Source organism: Leptonychotes weddellii, chromosome 1 (genome assembly GCF_054177405.1).
Source record: "Leptonychotes weddellii isolate Sample4059 chromosome 1, ASM5417740v2, whole genome shotgun sequence".
In the NCBI taxonomy this organism is placed as follows: Eukaryota; Metazoa; Chordata; class Mammalia; order Carnivora; family Phocidae; genus Leptonychotes; species Leptonychotes weddellii.
The window spans coordinates 35,421,613-35,433,895 of record NC_138369.1 but is presented as its reverse complement, the minus strand read 5'-3'; the positions used below and the strand labels follow the sequence as shown (position 1 = coordinate 35,433,895).

The window sequence follows — 12,283 nt, the reverse complement described above, 5'->3', positions numbered from 1 at the left end:
TTTTTTTTTTTTAAAGATTTTATTTATTTATTTGAGAGAGAGAGAGCACATGAGAAGGGGGGAGGGTCAGAGGGAGAAGCAGACTCCCTGCTGAGCAGGAAGCCCGATGCGGGACTCGATCCCAGGACTCCAGGATCATGACCTGAGCCAAAGGCAGTCGCTTAACCAACTGAGCCACCCAGGCGCCCAATATTTTGCATTTTAATTGAAAAGGTAACTCTTCACCTCATAGCATCAAGTAGAATTGTGTTACGCAAGTAGTAAAGTTCACATGCCGTTTTCAGCGATAATGATTTTTAGTAGTTTCTCATGCTCTAATTACAAAGGACCACAAGGTATTTGGAGGCAAAGCTCTAAATTTTTAAGCTTTAGGACCATTCAGTCAGCTGGTCAAAATTTCTGACATATTGCCACTTTTATGCTTCCTTTTAATCCTCTTCGGGAAAAAAAGGATTTGTTTTATTTTGCAATCTTTTATTGTCATCCTTTTTTGTATTTATGACATATCCAATTGCACGTATGTGTACCTGATTCAACATACAGCTTTTGCCAGCATTTCACATAAACTGTTCTACACAGAATTCTTTGGTTAGATATGTTTAGGATACTCTAATACCCATCTGACATTATTAGACCTCATCAGTGCCTATTTTATGTTAAGGTCTCTGACTTACTCTGCATAAAGAAACTCACTTAATTTGGCTCAACACAGCATTTCCCAAACTGACTTTGGTGGGAATTCTTTGGCTGATTTGAAGTCCTGCAGAGGTAGACTTTCACTGTAGCCCTGCAGTTATACTCAGTAACATCTCACATATTCTATGCACTAGGTGATTACCTGAATTAATCTACATGGAGATACCAGCACCAGCAATATGTAGCAAGTGGAATTAGATTCCAAATTGAGCACATGAGTGTCAGGAAATCAGAGTCACCCCAGTCTTTCCTCTATGCGTCGCTGGTTTCTTATGGTCTTGGCTTCCTCTCCACAGCTTGGGGAGATGAACCTAAAAGTAAAGTCCTTAAGAAGTCCATGGAAAACCTGCTCCATCCAGAAAATCAACAGACAGGCATCAAGGCAGACTATTTTATATGCCAGGAATGATCAGTGTGAATTTTCACAGGGGAAGCAGTCTGAATGAGGAGTGCACTTCTTTCCTGACTCTACACACCTCCCTTTGATGCCAGGCCTTGGAGCTTTGGGATATCTTAGTACAGCATTCCAGACTGTGGGTGGTGTGGAGGAAGAGTAAACAAAATAAAAGGAAATACGGAGGTCTGGAGTTTCTCTTTGTTTTTCACTCAGATTGCCCCAATTGTACATGTATTTGTGTGTATGTGTGTGTGTGTGTGTGTGTGTGTGCGTGCGTGTATTCTATACAATTATATCACATATGTAGTTTGTGTAGCCACTACTACCATCAATATCCCCAACAGTACCCTTTTATAACCACACCCATATCCCAGCTCCCACCTTTCTAAACACTGGCAACCTGTTCTCTATTTCTAATTATTTTTAATTTTAAAAATATTATATAAAGGGAATCATACAGCATGTAACCGTTCAGGATTTTTTTTTTTTCAGGCAGCATAATTCTCTGAAGATCTATTCAAGTCGTAAAGTGTATCAGTAGTTTATTGCTTCTTATTGCTGCATAGTAGTCCAGGATACCTCTGTGCCACTGTTAGCTTAACCACTGACCCGTTCTAGGACATCTGGGCTATTTCCAGTTCAGGGTTATTGCAAAGCAAGCTGTATTAACTTTCATGTACAGATTTTTGTGTGAAGGTATGTTTTCATTTTCCTGGGTTAAATGGGTGATATGGTCGTTGTGTGTTTAGTTTGGAAGAAACTGCCCAACTGTTTTCCAGAGGGGCTGTAGCATTTTGCATTCCTACCAACAAAGTAGGAGTGGTCCAGTTTCTCCACATCCTTGCAAGATCTAGTGTTGTCACCATCTATTATTTTTAACCATTCGGATGTGCGTGCTGTGCTATCTCATTAGGGATTTACTTTGTATTTCCCTGATGGCTAATGATGCTGAACATGTTTTCACGTTCTTATTTGCCATCTGTATATCCTCTTCAGGGAAGTGTCTGTTCAGGTTGCTTGCCCATTTTCTAACTAAATAGTTTTGTTTTTTATTATTTGAGTTTTGAGAGGACTTACGTATTCTAGATACTATTCATTTGCTGGGTAAGTGGTTTGCAAACATTTTTTTCCCAGTCTGCAGCTGGTCTTTTCATTCTCTTCACATGGGCTTTCATAAGGCAAAAGATTTTTATTTTGATCAAGTCCAGTTTATTAGTCTTCTCTTAATGATTCAGGTACTTGTTGTCAAGTCTTTTCTTATCAAAAACTCTGTGCCTAGCCCTAGATCCCAAAGATGTTCTCCTTTGTATTTCTCTGAAAGTTCTACAATTTTATTATATTTAAGTTTCTGATTCATTTTGAGTTAATTTTCATATATGAGTGAGTTTTAGATCATTTTTTTGTTGTTGTTTTCTTTTCTTTGCTGGAGGGGAGGTGGGTGGGGCTATGGGGTAACTGGGTGATGGACATTAAGGAGGGCACTTGATGTAATGAGCTCTGGGTGTTATATGCAACTGATGAATCACTAAACTCTACCTCTGAAACTAATAATATACTATATGTTAATTGGATTTAAATAAAAATTAAATTAAAATTTTTTTTAAAAATCAGTTGAGCATATTTACATGAGTCTATTTCTAGGCAATTTTGTTCCATGGATCTGTGTGTCTATCCCTTTACCAGTACTACACTGTCTTGATCCTTGTGTCTATAAAATAAGCTTTAATATTAGGTAGAGTGATTATTTCCACTTTAGTCTTCTTGGTGAACATGGTCTTAGCTATTCTAAAGGCCTGTGCTTTTACATATAAAATTTAGAAAAAGCTTGCCTGTACCTTCAAAAAATAGAAGCAGAACAATTTTTTTAAATGTGCTGGGATTTTGTTAGTAATTGCATTAAACCTACATATCAGTTTGCAGAGAGTTCATACTATGTTGAGTCTTCCAGTCCATGAACACAGTACAGCTCTCCATTTGCTTACATTTGATTGTTTTCTATCAGTATTTTGCCACTCTTGGCATATACTTCCTTTGCATGTTTTATCATCTGTATACCTAAGTATCTCAATTATTTTGGAATGATTATAAGCAGTTTTGCATTTTTAATTTTGGTTTCTGCACGTTCAGTGTTAAAGTGTCTAGAAATCGTATCCTCTATCTTATTTAACTCATTTATACTGAGAAGTTGTGTTTTTTGTTTTGTTTTTGATAGATTCCTTCTCATTTTCTATTTAGACATGTCATCTGCAAATAGGGGTAGTTTGTTTCTTCCTCTCCAAACTGTATCCTTTTTATTTCTTGTTCTTTCATTATTGCAGTGTTTAGAACTTTTAGTACAATGCCAAGAGTGTTAGGTAAGAATGGACCTCCTTGTCATATTCCTGATGTTAGAGGGAAAGCCTTCAGTCCTGTATCATCAAATATGATGTTAACTGTGCTTCTTTGTAGATGCTTTTTCATCATGTTGGTTTGTGACTAAAGTCCAGCTAATTAGAAGTTCCAGAATAATTACAGAGTTTGCCAGAATTTGAAAAGGAGACAAAAATAAATTTCTGAGACGTTTCTATCTAAAAAGTCCTGGATTTAGTTTTTATTTATTTTGACTCATAAGGAGAGTTTGTTCTAATATAGTTCTTGCCAAGCATGGATTCCATGCAGCCTTCAATTGAGTTTGGGTTACACATGTACCCTTCGAGTAGGTATTTCAGTAACCTAAAACTTTTTAGACACTTACTAGACTCCCTTTATCTCTGTAGTCTTTAGTGTTCCCCCCAAAGGGAGGAAATCTTGCTATATTTTGTCAGGTGTTCTTATTCATCAGTGTTTTTCCTTTGTTGATCCCGCTGTCTGAGTAGAATCTCCCTCTCCACCCCCCACACACCATCCTTGATTTGACTGAGGAACTGCTGCTCTTTCAAGGCATCTCTTCCATCTCTAGGTTGAGTGTTTGTTCCTCTGTGTACTTACCATGATAAGAGCAAGGTTCTCACTGTTGGTGTCAAGTCCGTCTCTAACCAGACAGGGCTCTCCTTGAAAGGAGGCTCCAGTGATTTATAGTTCAGAACATGCTTGCAGCAGGCTGAAGTCTTCAGTGGATACTTGTTCAATAAGTGACTGCTTCACTTTTCATCCTTGCTGCTAAATGGATGTTTCAAAGCTTCTTTACCTCATGGGCATTTTCATATGTTCCAAAAAGTTTGAGATACGTTTTAAGATACTTAATCTGGGTTGAACTTGCTACATCTTAGTAGGAAGCCACAAAGTTCTATTTTGTGTGTGCAGACTTCAGCTAGTGAGCTTGTTAAAAATGCAGATCCCATTCTAATTTACTAGTTTTAAGTGATTTCCCAGATATCTGCATCTGTAATAGGAATCCTAGGTAATAATGATGCAGGTGGTCCTAGACGACACTTGGAGTAACATGAACTAAGAATTCAGGGGATTAGGTTTTAAAGAAAACAAAAATTCATTGTAGTCACAGTGATTTGGTAGCAACAAAGCCCCGGAAAACATGTTGAAGCCAGTATAGGTATTTTTCTTTTCTCTCCCTCATGTCTATGCTCCACAAACTGACTATAGGTATCCAAAAAATAATGTTCTTTGCCCTTCTATAGAGTTAGAGACAGTATCAATGCAAGTGTCTAGAGCAATGGGCAGGTCTGTTCCAGGCCCTGTTAGTGCTTTAATCAAAAGGGATTTTTACTTTTAGGGGAGAAGAGACATTATTAGTTTCCATAGAACTGTTTTATCCTTTTTTGCATATTCGAGCTTAGAATCAGTGATGAATCACTTCCATGGTGTGAATTTATGTACCAGAATAAAACAAGAATTGGGTAAGAAATTAGCAATGATGACACATACTTGGTTGCCAAAAATCGTCATTTGATATTATTTTTCCATATATAGGCTACAGTCTGATATGATGCGCTCCCCCAGTTAGATACTGGGAAATATTTGGATGGTATGGTTTTGCAGTTCCAGCTCAGGCACACTTCAGGAACTTTAATGTTTTGATTATTTTGCATTTTAGTTACACATTTAAGATAATATAATACTGTGTTATCATATCGTTTTCATAGGGGAACTTCCTGTTAAAATAAGTGCAGAAACACAATTTTTTCTTCTTTTATGGGCGCACATAGTGAGTTTTGCTGAATAGCTTTATTCCATGCTTATAACCTAGTAATTTAATGCTGTTTTTCAGTAACATTAAAATGAGACAAGTAGACCTTCTTATTTCATTCAATCTGGTAGACTGATTTAAGGTGCTTAGAATATTCATAGCTGCCTACAGTCTGTAGTTTTATCCGTTTGAAGATAATTATTTTGCTTTTTACCTTTTTCAAGGCAGAGTTGAAATTTTCCAAGTTGTATTCTGAAGTAGACACACTGCCTCACCACATAGGTAATTTATATGAACCCTTAAGAGCTATGAAATGAGTGTATTCTTTCACAAATTGACAGTGCAATTGTTCTGATACATAAAGTGACACCACTGAGTATATTAACTGTGGAGTTCACAAGTTTTGGGTTCAAAGAAACAGATTTTTTCTCTTCTTCCTTTTCCCCCAAAGGCTTAAGCTTTGTTCAAAATGAACCAACAGAATTTTCTCCCTTCTGTAATTTATGCTGGAGAATGAGAATCAGAATTTGTTGTCCTGGACTGTGACTGGAAGAAATTAAACAGTTTAAAAAAAAAAAATAATCACTGCTGATCAAAATAGCATTTGCCTTGATTGCTTTATTAAAAACTTGGCGGGGGGGCGCCTGGGTGGCTCAGTCGTTAAGCGTCTGCCTTCGGCTCAGGTCATGATCCCAGGGTCCTGGGATCGAGCCCCACATCGGGCTCCCTGCTCAGCGGGAAGCCTGCTTCTCCCACTCCCCCTGCTTGTGTTCCCTCTCTCACTGTGTAACTCTCTGTCAAATAAATAAATAAAATCTTTAAAAACAAACAAACAAAAAAAAACAACAAAAAAAAAACTTGGGAAAAAAGAGTCTTTGGACAATTATAAAAATGGTTTTCATTTTTTTCACAGCTACAAATATAAAGAAATAGGTGGACCCAGTTTACTGTGATCCTTTGAATTCTACCCGGATGGTAGTTTTCGATGATACCTACCTTGTATGGAAGTATTTATAGGTAGAATAAAATTTATTTGGGCTACTTAGGATAAAATATTTTGGGAGAGAAATTCATGAATAGCTGGCTTTCATTAATAGGTAAAGCTACACGTCTTCATGATTTGATGAATCACTATTGCAAATGTGGATATTGGTCTATGTATATTTTTGTTCAAGATACTTCATTTCCTTCTTTGAGTCATATTGTCTGGTTATTTCATTCCAATATGCTTCATCCTTTGGGATAGCCCAGGCCACTTTTGACACTGTTCCAGCACCACAGGATTAATGGGTCTATATTCTTATCATATTGCTGAATTTCTAAGAAGCCTTAATAAAGAAATCAAAATCCTAATTTTCCTTCTCCAAGCAAATGTTCTCCTCTTGAGATTCCTGAGAAAAGGTTTTAAAAATTACTGGATTGTCTGTGTGAAGATTTTAATCTGTATTGCCCTTTCTGAAATTCCGTTTTGTTTTGTTTTCAAATCAGATCTTGAAAATTTTAAAACCAAAATGAGAAGTACGGTGTCTGTGCGTGAAGGCCAGGGAGTCGTCCTGCTCTGTGGCCCACCGCCACACTCTGGAGGTGAGAAGTGGTCTGTTTGTGTTTTTTATATTGATTGAATAAGTTTCAGTGCAAGACCAACAGCATATGTACTGTTACTGCTTCCTTAAATTACCCTAAGAAAATTGATAACCCAAGTATTGGATTCTGTCAACTGAGTTGGAATATAAGAAACTCTACAAAAGATAGGTCACCCAGGGAGGTTTATAAACATAATTTATTACAACAAGGAGTGTTGTAAAGGCAAGTGAGATCAAGTTTGTTTCAATTACCTAATGGTGCTGAACAATGCTTCTTACACCATATCATTTGTTATTTAGTTTTAGACCGTGACATACATTCGAGTCTTTGTGGAGTCTTTGTGGTTTCCTTCTCTCTACCCCCCCCAACTCTCTCCCTTTTTCTCTCTCTTTCTCTCCCCCTCCCTCTCTGTCTCTCTCATATACACACTTAAACATGATGATTAATATATGCTGTTGGATCTCTTTACATATGATGTACATATGAAAATGATATGTGTATGTATATTCACATCATTTTCATTGGGGTGTTGGAATTACAAATTTTATGCTACATTGGTATAAATTGAAATACTGCTAAAAGTTCAGAAGCTTAACAAAATAGCTACCCGAGTGAATGAACTTCACATATGAAAATAATTTAATAAGCATTGCTCTCCAGTAAGAGCCTGGAGTGTTGGCTCGATTTTACTCTCAGGCTTACTCCTGCGAACTTGGTCACTTGCGGGAACAAAGAGGGCATTATTAATGTATAAACCATGGTTCTTAGAGAAACAAGCAATTCTGTTCTTGAGAGGATGGGAATTATTGAGAGATAAACAGGTTAGAGAGGATCTTCCTGACCAGAGGCAAAACTGAGAACTCTTCCCATCATAGTGAAGTTTATTCAAATGAAAATATGATGGACTTTGTTTTGTGACATACAAGTCCTTTACCACAAGTGACTTGTCAGTTTTAATCACAAAACCCTCAGTCCAATAAAACAAACACATCCCATTTTCACTATCTTATCACTTGAAGTATATGAGCCAAGGGAAGGTTGCAAGTGTAGGGCTTGATTAGCAGACATGATTGCCATGATGTTGGGGGTATGGGTTTACACTGGGCTCCCCAGTCTACTTCAGTAGTATATATTTTCTGGAATCTTGAAGTTCCAAGGGAATTTTAACTTGGAAGGGAAACAGTCTCTCGAATGCAGATAAAAGTAACTGAGCTCAAACTGGCTTGAAGAAAATAGGGAGTTTCCTGGCTCCACATCACTGGGATGATTAGTTGGCTTCTAGTTGAGCTGTAGGGTTGTCAGAGAGATACACTGCCCAGATAGACTTGCTACCTCACTGTGGGTAGTGGGGTCAATGGAGAGCCTCTAGGTCTCAGCTCCCTCCCAATCTCCTCAGCTGTGGAGTGCCAATTGCCCATAGTCTCACCCTGTCTGCAGCCGCCCACATCTGGTGACTCATCAGGGCAGGAATTAAAAGTCAGCCCTTTCTGCTCAAGACTAGGGAGTTCTGAGGGGCAGTCCTTCCAGAGCCTCCTGTGAACATGTCCAGGGCATTGTTGGATCATATCACAGTTGGACTTCTTTCTCTTCCTAGTCCTGCTCCTGCTTCTTTCCTTTTATAAGTTTTGATCATTGATAAACATATTTTATCCCAAACTCTGCCTCATTTCTGTTCCCTGAGAACCCAGTCTCCCTGGGGCCACAGGTTCAACCAATTTCATGAACAGTCATCCTTTCCTTCTATCTCTTGGTTCTGCTTCCCTCAATGTTGATTCCATGTAACGTAACCTGGTGGTGTCAAAGGTGGCCTCCAGCAACTCCAAGCTCTTGTGGTCCCTTAATGCTAGAGATCCTAATGGACCAGACAATCTTTTGTTCAGTGGCTCTCGATTTTAGCTGAATCAACCTTATTTAGGAGATGATCCCTATAGCAGGGAGTTAGGGTCAGCTCTGTCTACTGATGAAAAAGACCTATTTTCTAAAAGAAAAGAGGGTTTTGTTGTGCAAAAATGAGGCAGTGTATTAGAAAGAATCAATGGCTAGAACTACATGTAGTAAGGAAGTTTCAAAATAAATTTATTTTTAAAATAAATATAAAATAACAGCTGGAGAGTCTTGTCTGTGGTGAGTTTCGGAAATGTTGGCCTGATTTAAGATCCTGAGTGATCTTTAAGTGTTTTTATGATAAGATTATTTGCTGATAACAAAGAAGGGACCTTTCTGTTGACTAAGCTGTTGGAACATGTTCCAAAAGAATCTTTTCTAATATTGTGCAATTGGAGAACTGTTGGTGACTTCCTGTATTTCTCTTCTCATTTTTTAGAGCACATAGGTTGGGGTGACTGTGGAAGTCAAGTAGGATTGTAGATGAAGAAGGAAAGAAGCTTCCCCAGATAGGACACATTAGCACTGAAGAAGCTTGACCATGCATGCAGTTGTAAAGAACTGAACAAAAGCATACCTTCCTCAGTGCTAGACTGTGCAGGAAAATGATCAGGGCTGGGGTGTCAGATTTAGATGCTGAAAACAGGATTCTCATTGATCCAAGTTTGCTTAATGCTAAGATACTCACAATTTACATCGACTGCCGTGACACATTGGCTTGTGAACTCCTTGAAGACAGAGCCCAAGTGACTGTTGGCTCTGCACCCAAGGGAAGGTGAACGTCAGCACATATGAAAATAGTTTAATAAGCATTTAACAAGCAGCACAAGGCTGGTTGATGTAACAAGTAGTCAGTGAATATTGGTTGAACAAATGCACACATTCATGAAATAAATAAAGGAATCCTTTTTTTAGAGTTGGTCAGTTATAAAGGCTTTTTGAGAAATCACTAGAAATTTTGTTTCTAGAGGTCCAAGCATCTAACAACCAGTATGCCCTGGGTACCAACCAGACAGGTGCAGGCACTGACAGATGAGCGTGAACTCCAACCATAGCAGCCGATAGCAGCCCTGCTTCCCAGCCCTTACTGACTTAGGGAGTTGTCATTCGATGAAGGGTGTGAGGCAGGTCACAGAACAGCTGAAGCTGCAATGCCAGGGTTTATCAGTCATGTGATATGTGGCACTCATGGCCCACCCTGGGACCCTGTGAGACATGCATTTTTGCCTTTCTCTGTCTTCACCATTCTGCATTACCTTCATTCACTCCTTTCCATTTCTTCTTGGTCCCTTCTCAGTGGCTGGAAATGTTTAATTATGTTGTTATTTTCTAATTACTGAAGACACCTTCATATTTTCTTTATCCACTGTTTGGCCATTGTTTAAGGAAACACAAAAATCAGCAATGCCCAAAGTTCCTGTGAGCAGAAATCTCCCCAGAGTTCAACCACATGCCCAACTCACTGTATGTCCTAGTCCAGTGCTTCTGAGACTTTGATGGCAAATGAATCAACTGGGGACCTGCTAAAATGCAGATTCTGAATCAGTGGGTCTGGGTTGGAGCCCAAGATTCTGCATTTTCAGTAATCTCTCTCATGAAGCTGATGCTGCTGGCCCATGGGCCACACTCTGAATAGCTTTATCCTAGCCTCTCTGTTCCATTAGGTGGAGTCCCTAATGATTTCCCTGTTACTTACTTCTGCCCTCAAACTCCTTCCTTTTTCCCTAGCCAGTTTCTTGGCCTAAACACTAGAATTTGTTTGTAATTTCAGAACCAAAATATCACCTTCCCCCCAAGGACATCACTTTTTTTTTTTTTCTTTCACTCACGCCTAAAGAGTCTTTCTCAAGATGCTCTTCACTCAGATTTATTCCCTTGTTTGGTGACCTTCCTGGTTTCCAACAGATTTATATATATTTAATGTCTCCTAAAACTCTTGTCTTTCTTTTTTTCTAAGTCCTAGAGGTAAGGGGATTGCCCTTTTAATATTGCCCTTGAAATGAAGGGGCCAGAGTCCCAAGCATAGAAAGCAATCATGGTTTTATCTCATGACTTCTAACCTCCCAGGTGTGATGTGAAAGGCAAACATAACCTTGAACTTGATGTTAGTTTAGATAAGAATTCATAGAGAACCTCACCAAGAACAAACTCTTCAGATGCTGAAATTAAATTATATGACATGAAGTACCTTAGGTGTTGATGGGAGCCATCAGTTGGGTGTATTAGTTTCTACAAAACCCCTCTGAGAATGTCTCAGATCTCTGAGTGAGATGATGCTTTTACTCTTTTAATCACGATAAAAAGAAAATATCAAGGCACAAAGACACATTAGTTACAGTATGCTATGCATTTTTTAATCATTGAGAGATGTAATGTGCCCCCAAACAGCTTTATCTTTCCCACACTGCTTTCTGCCTTTTTCTTGCAGGGGGGTGTCTCAGGAGTCGCTAAAGGGTTCTATGTTAGAAGGACATTCCTCATTTGGTGATGTGGAGGTTGTGGAGTTGGGACTCACACCAAAGGTGTTCTGTTTGGGTTTTGGTTGTGTTTTTCCTGTAGCCAGCAACGTGATCTATAAGAGCTACTTCACTGCTGTTTATTGCAGGTCACAATAGCTGTTTTTACCTTTTTTTTTTTTTTTAATTTCCTGGCTTTTATTTCTTCTATTATTGGCCCATAGTAAAATTGTGTTAAAATCTCTTCTCTTGTGAATAAATTGTTTACTTTCTATTGTTCATTTGGGATAAAAATCAGAAATATTCTCCCAAAATAGACTAGGGAATTCTACATGTTAAAAGCCTAAATGAGGATACTAAAGTATGGAAACTACATATATTATTTATACTCCTGTGATTCACTTATGCAGATAATTTATAAGGAAGTGGCAGCAACCTGGGGCTGCTTTGCTTAAGAGCAGTCACCATTTATTTGATGCCAATAAGAAGGAAAAATTGTTTCATGGTAGGTGACAATTAGGAATTTCTCTTTGGAATCCCTATAACTCCTAAGCAACACAGGTCATTGTCATTTGAGAGGGGTCTTATCTTCCACTCATTCTGTGACTTTTTTTTTGCCACTTCCTGTCCATTGGCTTATCTACAGAACAACCCAGTATCTCTCCGAGGCAGGAGGAATTAGCATCCTCTTAGAAATTAGTTGGAAAACTAGGAATTGACAAGTCAGAAATAAGAGACTGGACATGGATTATCTGTAGCTTAATTATTAATCTAGTTACCAACAGCGTGAAAAGCTGGGAATTAGTGTAATTACCATGCAGTTGCTGGTATCACTATAAAATCATTAGAAATTCAAATGCAGCAATTACCCTATTATAAATAAGGTTAGAAGACTAGTTCATGGGCATTTCATGATAAATATTAACTAGACAGGAATTCAAAGGCTGATCAGGTTATTGCATACACACCTGTTAATAAAGAGTTGATTTTGTCCGAAGATGGCTGATGAAATTAATTCCGAGTAAGGAACAGGTTGTAGGCTTTCGCCGTATTTGGTCTCTGATCCAGCTTCTCGTGTCTGTGCTGTGTGCATGCTCTTCTTGAAATGACAGCCCTGGACACTGCCATCCACTTACAACAACA

The 12,283-nt window shown here is 38.5% G+C and overlaps 1 protein-coding gene across 4 annotated transcripts in view; it reads left to right on the top strand.

Moving 5' to 3' along the window:
* Positions 1-12,283, top strand: part of CNTN3 (contactin 3) — a 205,723-nt gene that overhangs the window by 56,226 nt on the left and 137,214 nt on the right. For all 4 annotated transcript variants that reach the window (XM_081820955.1, XM_081820944.1, XM_081820935.1 and 1 more), the window contains exon 3: positions 6,705-6,800. In XM_081820955.1, the coding sequence (XP_081677081.1) occupies positions 6,705-6,800 (96 nt within the window). The remainder of the gene's footprint in view (positions 1-6,704; positions 6,801-12,283) is intronic.